General features: G+C 41.4%; 2 protein-coding genes across 3 annotated transcripts; one reads left to right on the plus strand and one right to left on the minus strand.

The window, feature by feature from the left end:
- The first annotated feature begins 44 nt into the window (after positions 1-44).
- vtna (vitronectin a) lies at positions 45-7,975 on the plus strand. Of its 2 annotated transcripts, XM_072691659.1 has the most exons (9): positions 45-3,180; positions 3,262-3,321; positions 4,473-4,592; positions 4,816-5,217; positions 5,389-5,528; positions 5,661-5,817; positions 5,940-6,092; positions 6,239-6,697; positions 6,804-7,975. In XM_072691659.1, the coding sequence occupies exons 2-9, from the start codon at positions 3,264-3,266 to the stop codon at positions 6,923-6,925; spliced, it is 1,611 nt and encodes a 536-aa protein (XP_072547760.1). In that variant the 5' UTR covers positions 45-3,180; positions 3,262-3,263; the 3' UTR covers positions 6,926-7,975. The 2 variants fall into 2 exon arrangements, with proteins under 2 accessions (XP_072547760.1, XP_072547759.1); XM_072691658.1 differs by having other exon boundaries at positions 45-3,321.
- A 789-nt stretch (positions 7,976-8,764) lies between these two features.
- On the minus strand, positions 8,765-17,773 carry scarf1 (scavenger receptor class F, member 1). Its single transcript, XM_072691672.1, has 11 exons — positions 17,549-17,773; positions 16,104-16,162; positions 15,838-15,939; positions 14,755-15,286; positions 13,755-13,973; positions 13,009-13,137; positions 12,824-12,927; positions 12,602-12,710; positions 12,364-12,488; positions 11,249-11,377; positions 8,765-10,892 (listed from the first exon to the last, which is right to left on the minus strand). Exons 1-11 carry the CDS (start codon positions 17,656-17,658, stop codon positions 9,841-9,843), a joined length of 2,670 nt encoding a protein of 889 aa, XP_072547773.1. The 5' UTR covers positions 17,659-17,773; the 3' UTR covers positions 8,765-9,840.
- Between the last annotated feature and the right edge of the window lie 104 nt (positions 17,774-17,877).

A 17,877-nucleotide genomic window follows, 5' to 3' on the forward strand; every position in this document is an offset into this window, starting at 1 on the left:
TAGGTTGGTAGATAGATAGATGGATGGATGGATGGATGGATGGGTGGATGGATAGGTTGGTAGATAGATAGATGGATGGATAGATAGATAGATAGATAGACAGACAAATAGGCGGATGGATGGATGGATTGATGGAAAGATGGACGGGTGGATGGATAGATAGATAGATAGATAGATAGATAGATAGATAGAGTTATTTATCCCATGGATAGATAGATAGATAGATAGATAGATAGATAGATAGATAGATAGATAGATAGATAAAGTTATTTATCCCATGGATTGATAGATAGATAGATAGATAGATAGATAGATAGATAGACAGACAAATAGGCAGATGGATGGATGGATTGATGGAAAGATGGACGGGTGGACAGATGGATGGATGGATGGATGGATAGATAGATAGATAGATAGATAGATAGACAGACAGACAGACAGACAGACAGACAGACAAATAGGCGGATGGATGGATTGATGGAAAGATGGACGGGTGGACAGATGGATGGATGCATGGATGGATAGATGGATGAGCAGATAGATAGATAGATAGATAGATAGATAGATAGATAGATAGATAGGAAACAGTAAACCTGACTATAAATACAGCTATAATATACATAATAAAACCCAATTATATAAATAAGAAGTACTAGAAAAAGTGATTGCAGTGCAGTAATTACATTAATATAATGTAATATACAGAATGAATTATGTGTAATGAAACAGTGCAGTAACTACATTAATATAATGTAGTGATGTAAGGCATCCTGGGGTATCAGTACAGTATAAGTGATAAACAATAGAGTTTTAAAGTGGCAGTGCAGATGACAGAGCTGTGTGGCAGTACATAGTGATGAAAGCAGCACAGCTCAAGTCAAGTCAAGTCAAGTGGGGTTTTATTGTCATTTCAACTACATACAGAGTACACAGTGAAACGAAACAACGTTCCTCCAAGACCATGGTGCAACATAGACACAGTGCATACAGAACACAAGTGCAACACAATACAAGTGCAGACAGAGAATAATAAATAATTGGTGGTAGTGTGCAAATTATGCAGTGTGCAATAAATATTGAGTCCAGTGAGGTAGTAAAGTTATTAATGCAAATGCTTTGTGCAAAAATGCTTCCCATTTTATCTGGGGTAAATGGTTAGAGAGAGAGAGAGAGAGAGAGAGAGAGAGCATGTGGGAGAAAAGACATCAGTTCAGAAGTTGAGTTGAGTTGAGAAGTCTGATGGCTTGGTGGAAGAAGCTATTGCAGAGTCTGGTCGTGTTGGACCGGATGCTGCGGTACATTCTTCCTGATGGCAGGAGGGAGTACAGTCTGTGTAAAGAGCGGGTGGAGTCATCCACAATGCCGGTTGCTTTGCGGATGCAGTGTAAATGTCCATGACGGAGGGGAGAGAGACTCCAATGATCCTCTCAGCTATCCTCACAATGCGTTGGAGGGTCTTGCGGTCAGAGGCTGTGCAGGTTCCAAACCAGGCAGTGATGCAGCTGCTTAGGATGCTCTCTATGGTCCCTCTGTAGAAGAGGGTGAGGATGGGTGGAGGGAGACGGGCCTTTCTCAGCTCAGCTAATGCCTTAGTTTTGGAACTGCACCCCTGATTTACCTTTCGAGTGTCTAAATGTAGGGATCCCAACATAAACAGCTGCATTAGTCAATGATGTGCCTGTGGTTGGTTTAACCACTTGGCATAAATCTCAAATATGGCAAAAAGTATCAGTATTTTAGTCGCTTAACATAGATTAAATGTACAGAAGTATTGAGACACCTGCTCATTCATTGCTTCTTCTGAAATCAACAGTTAAAAAAAAGAGATTATCCTGCTTTTGTTGGAGTAACTGTCTCTACTGTCCAGGGAAGGCTTTCTATTAGATATTGGAGCATTTCTGTACTCTGGATTTCATAGCATTCAGCAACAAAAGCATTACTGAGGTCAGGATGTTGAATTATCTACATCCCTCCTCATCCCCAACTCATCCCACCACCATTCCAAGATCACAGTTCTACTGCTCCACAGCTCAAGCCCATGCCTGGCATTAGACATGGTACCAATAGGTTCATGATTTTCTACTCCAGAGAGTCCTATTCTATTGGCAAGATTTCTTTACAGGGACTAGCCATGTGTTTATGTGTGCCTATGCATTTGCACATCTGTGTCAGCAATGGGTGCAACTTAAATTAGCTAAATGCTTTCATTAGAAATGGTGTCCACAAACGTTTGGACATATGATGTATTTCAGGCTTGAATAAGCTAATTTTAGCTTGTTGGAGTCCTCAGAGGGAAGTTGTGGCTCAGTGAGTAGTGGTCTGCTGAGCTGGGCTGCCACTGTTGGGTGTTTGAGCAAGACCCTTGACCCTCTTGGCTCCAGGGACACTGTAGCATGAAGTTTTCTTAGCTAAGATATGTGAGGAAAGAGATTTCTTAAATGTTACATTAAATGCAATCTCAAAAACTATATTTGTATATATTATATTATTATTATATATATATTAAATAATTTTTTAGTTCTGCATCTCAGTTTGATCTACAATATGTTTTCAGTTGGTCTCACCTTAATCACACAATCTGCCTAAATTTAGTAAAACAATTTCTCTGCTGTTTTATTTTACTTTCAATCATAGGACCTTTAACAGGTACACTCATTGGGCGTATTTGTGGCTGGCGCATATTGAATTACACACTAATATACATAATTAATCACTGTAATTACTTACAGTCTGTGCTAATATGAACTGTTATTTATAAATCAGATTATGCATTCAAAATAAAACATATTTGCCACATTTGTATATTTTTTATTATGTGCCTGATACATATGATAAAAAATACACTGACATGGGACCGCAGTAATAAAGGTAAAAGCCAAATAGCTCATCAGAGTCATTAGGAGTAACATGGCAGCCTTTATTTGGCCTGGAGCTTCTTTTCTCTGTACCCTCCATTATGTGGTACAAACAACAGGGAAATGCCATAATAAGAGACCTAATGGAATAGCTTGGTTCTGCTCTGCACACTATATTCTTCCTATAACAAACCTCACAATGTAGAGCACATTTTTAGAAATGCAGTTGTTGTTGAGTTCTGTCTGTATCTCTATCTCAGTTTAATGATTACTTCTGTTGAACAAGCAAAAAATGTTGCCAACAAGTTCAAGTAAACAAGACAAGGTGAGTGACATCAGAGTACACTGATCTGTATGCCTCACTGGCCCTGCATGTTCAGTGCAGCCCAATAATTCTCTCTGACAGGCATGAAGCTGGAGCTGCTATTGCTGCTAGCACTGCTAGCTACTGCCTGGACTGCACAGGGTAAGAAAGCCTTAGATTGGTTATTCTGAGACATAACCATGTTTTCAAACTTGGTTTATGTGGCAAATGAGCTAAGTAGGTTGTCCATCTTTTTTAAAAAGCACTGAGTTTCGTTTCTCTATTCCAATTTTGGTGATGGAAGTAGTTTTAGGCCTGCATGGAGGCCTGCACTTTAATGTATGGCTCTCATTCCTGTACAAACATGTATTTGCTTAACTTTTAGTTTTTTTAAGCAAATGATTTACAGTAGTTCCTAAATAATACTAGAGTTTAACAGGCATTGATTTGGAATTGCTGTAATAAAAACCCATCTCTTACTATTTGACCATATTCCCCTCACTAAATAGATGTGTAATGCAGATTATATTTACTGAGCAAATTATACCATAGTCTGAAAGCTGAGAAAAAAACAGCAGGGTATTGGTGTGATACAGCAGGGTATTGGCTCTTCTGAACATTTTTTTTTTAACATGACAATAAATTGTATCTCTATGTTACCCCGAAAAGTGTGTGTGTGACCTCTTGGTTGAGTTGCCCAGTTAGGGTAAACAGAACTCAGTGCTAACTTTAGGACAGAATGAATTCTGCGTATTGTAAGATCATATTGACAGTTTCCTGTCTAGACTGAATTACATGTGTTTTACCTTCAGATTAGCATATTTAATAGTAATAGTAATAGTAATTTAATCTATAAACAAGATGGTAGCTTGTAGTACTTATCAATCATAGCTGAGGATCACTGAAGAACACGGATTTGTGCATTGATTAGATATAGCTACAGCTACATTTAGAAAGGCAGGTAGCTACAAACAACACATTATACTCTAACAAATACATAAGGCTGTAATTGAAAGGATTGACATTTGTGTTTTAGCACAATGTACTTGATTATATTCTAGTTCTGTTGTAGTACAGTGCTTCTTTTGTAACAGAATTACAACCAGCTGGATGACTTGCATGTCTGCTTCCTGAATTAGTCATCTTGGGGAGGGGGGAGCTAAAATTTGCTAAATGAGGATCCAGGAATACAATAAATATTTTATTTAGCAAATGTTATTCTTAGTGTGACTGTTAGAGGGTTAGAGTGTCAGTGTAGGCTTATCTGTCTTATTACATTGATGTCCTCTCCTTCTGTATCTTCTGCTTGTCAGAGTCTTGTATTGAACGTTGTGAGAATGGCTTTGATGCAACAAAACGGTGCCAGTGTGACTCTATGTGCACTTACTACCAGAGCTGCTGCACTGATTATGAGTCGGTCTGCCGTATTCTGGGTAAGAGTTGAATAATTACTTTATTTCTGCACCCACAGAGGACCTAACCTTTTTATGTTTGGGTTTATTAAGGGAATAGCTCATAAGCATCAGTCTTTGTTTTAATGAGTAGCCTATTACCTCGAAAGAGGTAATCGAAAACTGGATAGAAGAAAGACAATTTAATAGAAGAGACTGAATTGAGTCATCTCTTAAAGGATCTATTAATCCTCTGCATTCACAGCCCGTGGAGACACTTTCCCATCTTTTCCTGAGGATGAGGAGAACAGCACAGCGTTGCCACCTACACTGCTAAGGACTGTACCATATCCACTGCTAGGAACTGAACCACCTCCACCTCTGAGAACTGAACCACCTCCACCGCTGAGAACTGTGCCACCTCCACCGCTGAGAACTGTGCCACCTCCACCGTTGAGAACTGTGCCACCGCCACCGTTGAGAACTGTACTATCTCCACCGCTGATAACTGTGCCGCCCCCACCGCTGAGAACTGTCCCACCTCCACTTCTAAAAGATGAGAGCACCGCAGCACCGCCAACCCCTGACCCTGATGCTGAGAAATGCAGTGGAAGGCCATTTGATTCCTTCATGCAGCTCAAAAATGGTTCTGTGTATGCCTTCAGGGGTGAGTAGTACACAACATCAGCACATGGCATTATTTATTTTATTATTTCTGTAATGGTTGCCATTGTACTGTTTTTACAAACCTAGCCCCAACAGTTTGTATGGAAGTCCCTGTAGTTACTGAATAATTTGATAGTTTGATATGGCTGAATGCTTAGTGTTGTGTTAACAGGGAAGTATTTCTTTGAACTGGATGAGAAGTCAGTGTTGCCCGGTTACCCAAAGCTTATTGAAGACTTCTGGGGAATTAAAGGTCCTATAGATGCAGCGTTCACACGCATAAACTGCCAAGGAAAGACGTACATCTTTAAGGTATGGACATAAGTCTTGACATTCAGAATGTGCATTTTGAACGAAGCACTTGCATATGTATATCAAAAGAAGAGATGATCACCATGATCTGTAGCAACAGAAATCTAAAGATGCACACAAATTGTCCCATAGGGTAACCAGTACTGGAGGTTTGACAATGGTGTCCTGGATGAAGACTTCCCAAGAGATATCTCTGTGGGGTTTGAAAAAATACCAGATCATTTGGATGCTGCCTTTGCCATCCCTGCTCACAGCCACCACGGCAAAGAGAAGGTTTACTTTTTCAAAGGTTAGACCTTTCCATGAAAATGTCAGATTTCTTCTTTGCTCCATTTTTAAGTATCCACTTCCCATTTTCATGGTATTGATCCATCCACTTTGCTCTGCTTTCTCGAAAACACCATTCCCAAGGTGACCGCTATTACCAGTATGAGTTTAAGCACCAGCCTTCCCATGAAGAGTGCATTCAGCTGTACAGAAGTTCCCCCTCTGCCCTCTTCAGCCGATACACAGACCTGTATTATGACCGCTGGACAAACTACTTCAACCAACTCTTCAGTGGATGTAAGGCAGCAAACCTCAACATCATTAAAATGCATGAAAATTCTCAGGATTTAGTTCCACTCATGACAGAATTGAGGTTATTGCAGAACTGCACATGAAACAGAAGATAAAGCTTTAATAACAAATCCTACACTTGCTTTTTCCAGCTCCAAATCATCATGGCAGCCATCACTTCATCGATAAGGACTGGATCGGTATCAAATCCCCAGTGGATGCTGTGTTGGCTGGAAGGCTGTATGTCTCTTCTAGACATTTACAATGGCCCAGTAGAAGGCGTCAGGATGACGATCAGCAGCGGAGCCAACAGCGGAGCCAACAGCGGAGCCAACAATGGGATCAACAATGGGGCCAGCAGTGGGACTCCAGACGCAGGCAGAACCGATCCCCTTACTGGGACACTATGGCTGAGAGGGGTATCAGCATTGGGCAGGAGTTTGCTCAGAGGTTTGAACAGGAGCGCTGGAGAGACCAGGACAGGCGAAGAAATGACTATCGGCGGCAGTATGACTATGATTATGACTACAGATACAACCCTTCTGAGGACGTTGCCATTGACATACTGCGTAGGAGCCAGCCATTACAGAGTGTGTACTTCTTTAAAGGAGGTACTGTATCCAAATCTCCAGAGTTCCTCTTATATCAAGCTCCTGACTTTTATCTATATCAATTACATACAATAATGTCACTATTTATTCTCTGCTTTGTTTACAGACCAGTACTACAGGGTAGATTTGCGGACCAAGCGAGTTGACCGCACCTTTCCTCCATACCCAAGACCTATTGGCAAATACTGGCTGGGCTGCTCAGATAAACCTGGAGCAGAAAAGAGATGAGTCTGTCTGTAAAACTATAATAGGTCATAGTCCTTGTATTTAGCATAGCAGAGAAATAAACATGTAAATGTTATGACAAACATTTAAGACAAGCAATTAATGTAAAGGAACATAGTACCCACTACAGTTCTATCTGTACAATCTAAAAATGACTACCCCTGTATGTTCCCACAAATATTTGGTGTCTAAAGTTTGCTTCATTAGTTGTGCACTAGAGCTATGAGGAAAGTAGCAAACACACAGGCATCCATGTGCACAGTGCAGCTGCTGTCCAGCGTCCATATCTTACTTACCATACAAAATGGATTGTATGGTAAGTAAGATACTGAGATATTCAGGTGAAAACAGAGTTATTTATCCTAATGATGTCTTTCAAGCTTTCAAGCTATAATAATACATGACGTTTGCTAAATCCCAGGCTTCTGCAATCTAAGTTTCCATTACTAGTTCGCTATTTTGGACTCGTAGCTCTAGTTCACAGCTAAAGAAGATATTTTTGGACACTAAACATGTCTTGGCTGATGGGATAAGAGAATCGCATACATTCCCTGTTCTCACTTTTGGACACAGATGACCTAAATGTAGTGGGTGCAGACAGGTCAATTCACAGACAGAGGGTAAAGTTCATTCTTTAATCTATTCTAGTTGACTCCTGTATATACGTTCTGGAAGGCTGAACATTTGAGGGTTTGGAACTACACTCTAAGAAAATAGTTATATGGAGTACTGAAAAGGGTTCATTTTACTATATTTGGGGTTAATCTAGAACCATTTTGTAAAGGGTTCTATATAGAACTATATATTAAGGGGTTTCCAGTTCTAGTGGTTCCCAACAGTGGTTCTTAACAGTGATTCTCAGTCCCCCAAACACCTGAACTGGGATCATCAGCTTATTATCAGGCTCACATGGTTAAGGTGTTTTGGAGCAGAAAATACATAAAGGCGTGCAGGACAAGGGAAACCATACAAACGTAGAACCACTCTTCTATACAATTACTATCACATATTATTCTAAATTTAATATATGATGCCAAATTCCAATTAAATACAATTATATGATCAAATGTGCAATGTCATTATTGCCTTTAATATACTTTACAAATTTGTGACCTTGAATGTAATAAAAGATGGTTGCCGCAGGGAGACAAGCTTTTGGCTTGTATCTTCAGTTCAGTAAAGAAACTTAATCCCACACCTGAATCTCCTGAAACTCAGTGCCAGATAACACTGCCAAAACACATTTGTAACTGGGAGTACTACTTCCATTAATCACACATGTATGCTTGTAAGTACACTAGTGCTTACTCAGCTTAATTTCTCTAATATAGTCTAATATGATGTTTAGTTTGAAGTGACACACAGAGTCACATATTACAGTCATTCACTTTAAACAAGTTAGTCTAGTTTTAAGGTTAGTTTTGAAATGTCAATCACTTTTTGCTCATCTGTCCCGAGCGGTCCAGCCGAATAAAGCGCTGTCACTATGATCAGAGGATCACTAGTTCGAATTCCAGTCATGCTGCTAGCTAACGGCTGCCTGGGCCTTGCTTTCTCCAGGGTGGGTAAATGGCACTCCCCTTTTTTCACTCCAGTGTAGTGCTGGCCGGCATTGGTGTTTGCTGTCCGATGCTTCAGAGCCGGGCACATGATGCTTTCCCTCAAGCACATTGGTTACCCAGTGACATTGCATCAGTAGCAGTTCGGAAAAATAGGCCCTTTTTGACTGTGCACGTGTCAAAAGAGGGGTGTGTCAGTTTTCACCCTCCTGTTGCATGTGATACAATATGTATAGGTTGGGTAGTTGGTGATTCAAAGTTGGAAGAATTTTTTTTTTCATTCATTAATGATCGAATACACTCAAGCAAAAATGATTCTTTTACTGGTGTGTAAAACTATTAACTTCTTTGACATTAATGAAATTGATAAATGAGATTTCATCCATTCACTTACAGCTCTACTTTACTACTTTAATTATGGACACACTTGGGAGTCTAAAACTTACCAAGAGAAGCAGTTAAGAGCTATCTTAGTTTTTCTATATGTAAACTGTGTGAGGACAATTATGGGCATAATCTCATATTCCATATAACCATATTCATCCACTCAGTTGTGTTTTGTGTGACAACCTAGCATTTAACACAACAATTACCATAAGGCATTATGAAACCCTAAGAATAATAACCTTTAAAATAACCTTTAAAAAGCCAGTGGAGATCTGTTGTGTAGGCAAGAACTGCACTTAGTCACTGTCCAGGAAACAAGACTTTAAAACAGGACCCATTGCCCTCTTTAAATAACAATCAACTGTAATAACTGTAATAAGTGTCATTTAAAGAGTTTAATAAGACTTTTAATAGCCTGCCTTTTGATATTTTACACCTGGAATTATTCTTTACTTATAAAAGTAAAAGCACCAACCACTAAAATTATAATTAAAATCTGTCCTTTAAGACATTTTAAGTACACAGAAAAGGAGGTATTTTTAGATGCCAGGCAATAAAATGACAACATGCAGTATATTTGTAAACCTATACAACTGTAAATCTCAACAACCTATTACAGGGTTTCTTAAAAGTCTCTTGAAGTTGCATTTTTCATGAGTAGATAAACTGGGAGCTACAGCTTATAGGTGAAAACAGGTGTATCATTACGTATTGTCCATAAAATGTATTCAGCTTCAGTTAAAGCCCTGTAAGTATTATATTAACCTTAAAAAGTAAACAGACTGGCTGTCTTTAAATTTGAGGTTCACTGAATATCAAATAGTAAGTTAGCAGAACAATAATCATGTGCTTTACTACTTAAAAAGTAGTTAACTTACTATTTAAAGTTCAATAAAAAACTTGTGCAACCAGATTACTGACTTTTTAAAAGTTTAAATTCCACTTTTTCTAGTATAAGGAAAGAGTTTGACCTCATGAAGGGTTTATATAAACATTCTCATAATTGGGCCCATCGTCTTGCACTGCCAGAGTCTCATTAACAATGACCTCTGATTGGGTGGATGCCTCTTCAGATGGAGCCACTGTCTCATAGCCTGCATCTATCTGTGTTTCTGGTTCAGATGTTGCACTTGGGTCAGAGCTCACCCGTAACTCTCGCACTGGGCTTTCAGGAACACTCTTGAGGGTGCAGGACAGGGGCCTCTTGGAGGTTCTGTTCTCATGTGGAGTTTCTGTATCCCCTGCTGAGTTGCGTTTCTTGCGACTAGGCTTTCTCATGACTACCTCAGATGGGCCTGCCCCAGCAGCCTGCTCCCAAACACTGGCCCGTGCACCCAGTTTCCTGCGAGGGGGTTTTATCATGGCTTGGTTTTTGCCTTTGGGCCGGTTTGCTTCCTCCCTCTGTCTCTGGATGCTACCCAGCCTTCGAAGCATGGCCTGTACTGGCCCTTCGGAGCTGCTTTCTGGCTTTCCAACTTGAATAGCTTTGCCCACAGTCATGTAGACAGTAGTCACTTTTTCTGTGTCCGTATCTGCTGCCTCCTGGCAATCAGAGGAGGCCTGGGGTTGAAGGTTTTTCTTGGTGTTGGATAGTGTGCGCCGCCTGCTGCCTGGAACAGTTAGATGAGTCCTTGAGGCTGATTCTGCCTGAAAAGCCTCAGGGGCTAAACTAGATTCTTGGTCCTCTGTAGAGGCATTAGCCTCATCAATGCTCTCTTCCTTCTCTCCTTCCATGTGCCCATGGTTCCCCTGCTGCAACGCAGAAAGCATCAGGACACCCCAGGGGGCTTTAGACTTGCGTGAAGTAGTAGGCAGCTCCTGAGCTGAGCCACGGCGCTCTTTGGGGCTAAACTTGGTGCCCTCAGCGAAAGAGACGGAAGGTCGCTTGGACTTGGCGATGCTGGAGGTGCGGGGGATGCCAAAAGCCAGAGACATATCCTCACTGCTGAATGCAGACGGGTCAGGAAAGACGTTGCACTTAGAGCTCAGCTCCTGGAACTCACCTCCTGCTACAGCTGGGATGTCTGTCAGGGGCAGAGGAACATAGCTTTGATTGGATTCAATGAAGGACAAAAGGTTGTAGTTTATTCAGATAGCTAATCGTTGGTGTCACTCAAAAACATATATCTTGTAAAGCTTGTATCTCCAAAATAATAATAAAAAAAATTATCAAAAACATGGTCCATTTATCATACAATTAAGACACAATAATAAAGGCCAACAGACTACAAATATGTCATATGGTAATTTTTTTGCATGGCAGCAACGGTATCCATATTAAGGATAAGTAAATAGCTAATATACCCAAGACAAACAAAGAGAGAGAGAGGGACAGAGAGAGACAGAGAGGGAGCATAAGGAATGAGCAGGGCTCCTGTACCTTCTCTGGGTGGGAGGCAGTACAGAGCCTCCCCATCCTCATCAGTCTCAAAGGAGTCAGTGACCCAGCCAGAGGAGGGGGGCTCAATAAAACTGTGGTTAAAGGTGAGTTCTGGATCATGATGAGACACTGAAGGAATAACAGAGAACATCACATGCCATCACTCCATTATAGTTGAGTAGTAGAGATGCCACAATGTATACTTCAGTTCACATATTCTGAATAATTGATCAGATGGGCTATCAGATACAAATACAATAATAACAATAATAACACTGTAGATTCAAATCTTAGATTAGATTTTGACCAATACTAATACTGTAATAATGGGAGGTTTTTGAGCCAAAATGCATTACAAACACTTCCATGGCATTTCTCTACATGAATGTTGCTGTGAGTGGGTTTATTTTAGACATATTTACATTTTAAGACATTTTTCATGCCAGCTAGAATTCTTTTGAAACTTCTTTATAACCAATATTGGTATAAGTGGTATAGACAGCATTTTGGAATGACATGTAAATCATATGTAAATTATTATAATTTTTGAAGCTTTCGAATGGCAGGGCATCCTTAATATTAAGCAAGATGTTTAAGTTCTGTGTAATGATTCCTTTCCCACCACCTGCCACTTTACAGGAAAAAATGTGCTTGTATTGTTCAAATGTTTTTTTATTACAATAGACACAGATCAGCCCCAAATGCCCAATAGTGAGTAGGTCCCCTTTGGGCCGACACAACAGTTCTATGTGTTCAAGGCACATACTCCACTCCTCTAAAGGGGTCCAGTGGTATCTGGCACCAAGACATTACAAGTCCTTTAAGTTGTGAGCTGGGGCCTCCATGGATCGCATCAATGAGCCTGAGGTGCCCATGACCCTGTTTCCAGTTCACTGCTTGTCCTTTCTTGGAGCACTTTTGGTAGGTACTGATCACTGCATACCAGAAAAAAAGACCTGCCTGGTGTTTTGGAGATGTTCTGATCCAATCACCTTTCCAAAGAAGCTCAGATTCTTATGCTTGTAATGTAGGTAGTAGAGTTAATGACAAAACAATTCAGCATAATATGGAAAGAGTATGGCACCACGTGTGTAGCCTTTATAAGAGCATCTGACCTGTAACTCTGGGAAGCCCAGAAGACCAGAGGGTGAGGCATGGCATAGCGGCACTCATGTTGGCTAGCACTGTGTAGACATGATGCTTCATGCGACCTGTAGTGCTTCCATCCCCTACTGCCACCCTGTGGTTCATACAGAACAAACCGGGATCATATGCTGGTCTAAAGCTAAGACAGAGTGATGCTAAATATATGAAGAAATGTTATACTCTATTGATCCAGATCAGAGATCTCACCTGTCTTTTCCATCCACCGGACTTCCACAGCAGCAGCAGCAAAACAGTAAAGAAAGGATAAGAAGCACAAGAGGAATCAGAAGCCCTATGAGAAGGGCTGCACGACTGCCTGGGGGGTACACAAACACACACACACATACATGTACATATTTAAGTGTAATGTGTTTATTCCCACTGTAATAACACGAAAGGGTGAACTGATAAAGATCTTTATGCACATACTGTAGGGACATGCCCCGGTTGCAGGATGGCACACATCATCTCCACAGTCACAGGCCAACGAACAGTTTATTCCATACTGACGATCTGGACACGAGCTGTTGCACCTGCCATGACAACAGCTTTGTAGTCTCATTACAACTCTTGTGCAAGCAGACACACTCTCAATTCCTCTTCACAATCCTTACCTCTCACCCTGAAAACCAGTGTGGCAGACACAACTTCCTGTCACGTGGTTACAGCGACCATGATAGCAGGGGCTACACAGGAAGTGGCAACCATCCCCAAAAGTGCCCTCAGGGCATGGCTGGTCACACCTGGAGATGGAGAGGAAAGGGGGGGGGGGGAGTTAACAAGACTGCACAGGACTCACAAACAACATTTGTCTGTCAGAGAGGCTATGAACATAGGAGTATACTGCAGGGGGCGTCATTAGACCCAAATTACTGGGGCATGTGCCTCAGTGAAATGTTGCTGTGCCCAACTAAAATCACAGCGGTAAAAAGTCAACATTATTATGGATTGCTGAGCAGAACTACAGGACACATCACATAAATTCACTACAGGCACAACATTTCCCATAATACCCCAGTGGGGCTTAGTAAAATTGTGGTTAAAGGTGAGTTCTGGATCATGATGAGACACTGAAGGAATAACGGAGAACATTACATGCCATCACTCCATTATAGTTGAGTAGTAAAGATGCCACAATTTATACTTCAGTTCTAATATTTTGAATAATAATCAGCAGTACAACCTATCAACAATACATATATTTTTAGTGTAACAGTAACAGTAACAGTAACACAGCTAATGAATCACATAGCGATGAGAGGGGAAGTCTGGGACCTGACTTGTTTGGAAGAAACAAATGTTTTAAAGGTTGGTAGTGCTGTGGAATTCATGGCAGTGAGGGTCAGTAGTTGGTCTGTACCTTGGTCCAGTCCAGCCCGGGTTACAGTGTGAGCACTCTCCTGTTACGCTGTCACACGGCTCCTCCATCCTGCAGTAAGGACACACTTTCTGGCAGAGATGACCATAGTAACCCGGTGAGCAGGACTGGTTGCAGCGTGTGCCATTCCATCCTGGTGCACAGGCATCACAAGTGCCGTCCAGCTTGGAACATGGTTTGTCACCTTCGCAGTGTCCACAGCTACACACACACACACAGACATTTACAGCCACGCACATTATACAAGCATTTCCTAGGTAATAGACTACTGTCTACTGTATACTGGAAATGTTTGGAATTGCACTCATCAGCAGTCAAACATTTAAACTTTGGGCCAAAAGAGTTTCAATGATGTGAAAAAATCTAAACATTTTATAGTCAAATGTTTTATAGTCAAAAGTTATAAAAAAAAAAAAGGGGTTTAGGATGTTCTGAAAGATATGTCTCCCTAAACTTTGACATGTATGCCCCACAATGCACCACAATCCAAAAGCATCCCAATACAATATCACCCATATCCACACACGTAAAAATCATATAATTTCTCATATAATTGCTAATAAAGCATTGTGACCTGGCTATTCCTGTACCAGTGTCCGCAGAATGGGAAACTCAAACTCGGAATGCAACCGAGTATAGGCTAACATGGATCCGTACTAGGCTAAAAGCTAACGCTAGCTGCCAGGCTTTTACCATCCTTTCTCTCCATCATCAACTCCCTTGCAAAACCAACTGGCCTACCTCAGCTGATCATCAAACCTGAGCTAAACACACATCAGAAAGAAAATTACAAAGTTTTTGTACTGGTAAGACCCGAGCAAGCCAAAACCTGGGAAGCGAGTGGGGGTTAGTCACTGAGAGGCACAACGAGAGTAAAACCACCCTCCATGATCCATTCATAAAAGTTAAATATGAGCAATCTACTGTATTCTAAGTTTAAGCTAAAAAGGTGACTTAATTCCCTGTCCCATGCCCCTCTGACCTCTGCTTACAGCCTCTCCCGTAGAAGCCTGCGCCGCAGGGCTCATGGCAGAAGGGGTTCTTGTAGCCCGGCTCACATTTACACTCGCCCGTGTGCTGGTCACAGTCTCCATGGCTGAGGTCACAGATGCAGCGTCGGTCACAATTCCTTCCCCACCAGCCTTTCAGGCACTGGCAGTCCCCTGAGTGCTGCAGACAGGGCGAGAGGTAGCAGTTGCAGCGTAGACTGCACTTCTGCCCATAGTAACCCTCGTTACAGAGGCAGCGCCCCGTGGTCTGGTCGCAAGTGGACGTGCCCTGGTGGCACTGGCAGGCCTTACTGCAGGTGGATGTCCACCAGCCTTCATCACAGGTGCAGTTGCCAAACACTGGATCACAGCGCCCGTGACGGCTGCATTTACAGCTGTTCTGGCACAGGTTGCCCCAGCGGGTGGGAAGGCAGGTGCACTTGCCCGTAGCAGCATCACAGTGGCCATGAGGGTGGCATGGACAGAGCTCACGGCAGTCTGAGCCCCAGAACTCAGGTGGACAGCCTGCAGAGCATATGGGTGATAGATTAGCTGAAGGAAATGTATTGTATTCTGCATAGGTGGCCAACATCCCTGCTCCTGGAGCTCTACCTTCTTCCTGCAGGTTTTGAGGGCCACTGATCTTCATAAAACAGCAAAACAGCACATGAGCAATTAAGTGAACATGTATTTTTTGAAAAACAATTTTACATTCACTAACAATGGAAAATCATGCAATCATTATATATTAATGTTAATTAATATGTATCAAAAATGAAAGGCCATAAGAACATTTATATACTACTTTGTATTGTACAAAAACAAGCAATGATAAATATTATACTGTAATATTTCCTCTTACAATGATGGGACTGGACAAATGCCTAGCTACAGCTTCTTATTTGCATCTAATTGACATAAATTGGCTTTCAAATATTTGTACTTAACCATATAGAGAGTACTGTAATATGTAAAGCCATTCTTTGTGGAAGGCAAAGTTTATTTGTTAAAAGACATGAACATTAGGGTTGTGACTTAATGTGTGTGAGTTATTCAAAAGTTGACTTTGTACTCACGAGTATTACACTGGAACCCAAAAAAGCCAGGTTTGCATCTACACACTCCTGGAAATTCACACACCTCGTCCTGTGTGCAGGCTCTCTCACCCTCACAGAGTGCTAAGGACACATGGGAGAAATATTTTACTGTAATATTTTAAAGCCAGCACAAAAGTACCATGTTAAGACCCTTGTCACACACAGTGATACCATAAATAGGTTTACAGGGGAAAAACGTCTTATTTAGTTTAGCAATGCAAATTTGCTAGAATTGTTACACTCACGTATAGTACACTCTTCATCCTGCTGGGCCCATCCAGTACAACACACAAGAGAGGAGTCCCTGTGTATGAAATAATATATACATATTGTAAATAAGTGAGTTTGTAGTGCTTTTCTGTGTAAGTCTTTACATTAGATGTGACATTTGCTCACATTCAGCTGCAACAGCATTAGTGAGGTCAGGTTCTGATGTTGGATAATTAGTTCTGCATCACAAATGCCACTACTCAAAAGCCCAGTGTTGGAGGGCTTTGTACTGCCCTAGCCGATATAGTGGACAAAGTTAAACACACTGAACCTTATAAACCCTAAAGGTCTTTAGGCCCACATTTAGACCCACATTTCAGTTCCTCACTCTCATATCCAAATATCAGTTTTGTAGTAGTTACTGAATAATTCATAGTAGTGACTGAAAAATAGGACTTATAATTAATATATAATAAGCCTAAAGGTCAAGCAGTTAAAGTCATTAAAGAATTCTATTCAAGAAAGTATAGATGATCTGATCCAGTGGATTGGGACGGGGGCCGACCCAGGCATAATCCGGCATAATTTCCGTGTCTTTGCTTTAACCACAGCCTCAGAGCGCCATCAGGTGTCCTTGAGGTGCCATTAACGGACACTTTTGCTCAGCTGGCGGCAGTGCGGACGTTCTTAGAAATTACATAAAAGAGTTGAAAGTCTGCAGTGAGAAGCTATTTTACAGTGGATCATAATATGTGAATCTCTGAAACGCTCTGTTTTACCAGCGGGAGAACCGCTCTCCTTTCTCTTTCTGAAGAGCACATTCAGAACCGCGTGGAGGCTAATGCTAATACTAACACACACACTATAGAAACCCAAATCACACACAGCACATTTACCCACTATACACCAGTTAGTTCACATCAGTAGATCAACAACTATAGATACTATACTATACTATAACTATAGTGTACCACTACTCACACACACGAAGAGAGTTGACTGTGGTGTTTTAAATGAGCTGGCAGCTGCGGGGTCAGGGAGGAGAGTCAGACTGGATTATAAGATATTAAACACACTATAAAACGGACATTTTAAGAAAAGTCTCTACTAAACTAAATCAATCAGTCCAGAATGTCTCATTATAGAAACTGATACTAAAAATAAAGGGATTTTACTGAACTTATTAATCAGCAGCTCAGCTTATCTAAACTCTGTGACTATTATGAATACAAACACAAAGATCGGATCGGGAAAATAACATGGTCTGGATATTCCTACTAAGTCTATATCAGTCTACGTGTTTTTCTCAATTCCCTTAGCATTGAATGTTTCTGGACTGAGAAACATAGATTTGAGAAAAGATTGGTTCATATTTTAGGAGATGGTAGGACATAAAAAGAATAGAAACCATCAGAGAACATTTAAAAAAAACACAACAGAAGATCTAAAGAAGATGCAGCTAATAAAGTCATTCCAGTACCTGGGGCTGAGGCAGACATTCTTCCCTGTGAGCGAGAGCGTCTGAGCGTAGACCAGAGAGCAGAGGTGGAGCAGTCCCAGGCAGGTCAGGACCTTCTTCACACTCTCCATGCCTCTATTCTCTTGGGAAGAACCAGACCACTGTCCCTGAGCTCCTGACCCAGTACAGGACAAGGCTAGCGGTCAGACCTGCGGGCTATAGCCGGCGCTGGCCCACTGCTCCTCTTTCTCACTCTCTACACATCTGCTGTGGGCCTGGAGAAACCCAGGCTTGCCGAACCTCTCTGTTTCCTCTTTGAGTTTCCTGGGGAAGCATGGCCAGCTTCCTCC

This window comes from Salminus brasiliensis, chromosome 11 (genome assembly GCF_030463535.1).
Source record: "Salminus brasiliensis chromosome 11, fSalBra1.hap2, whole genome shotgun sequence".
NCBI lineage: Eukaryota > Metazoa > Chordata > Actinopteri > Characiformes > Bryconidae > Salminus > Salminus brasiliensis.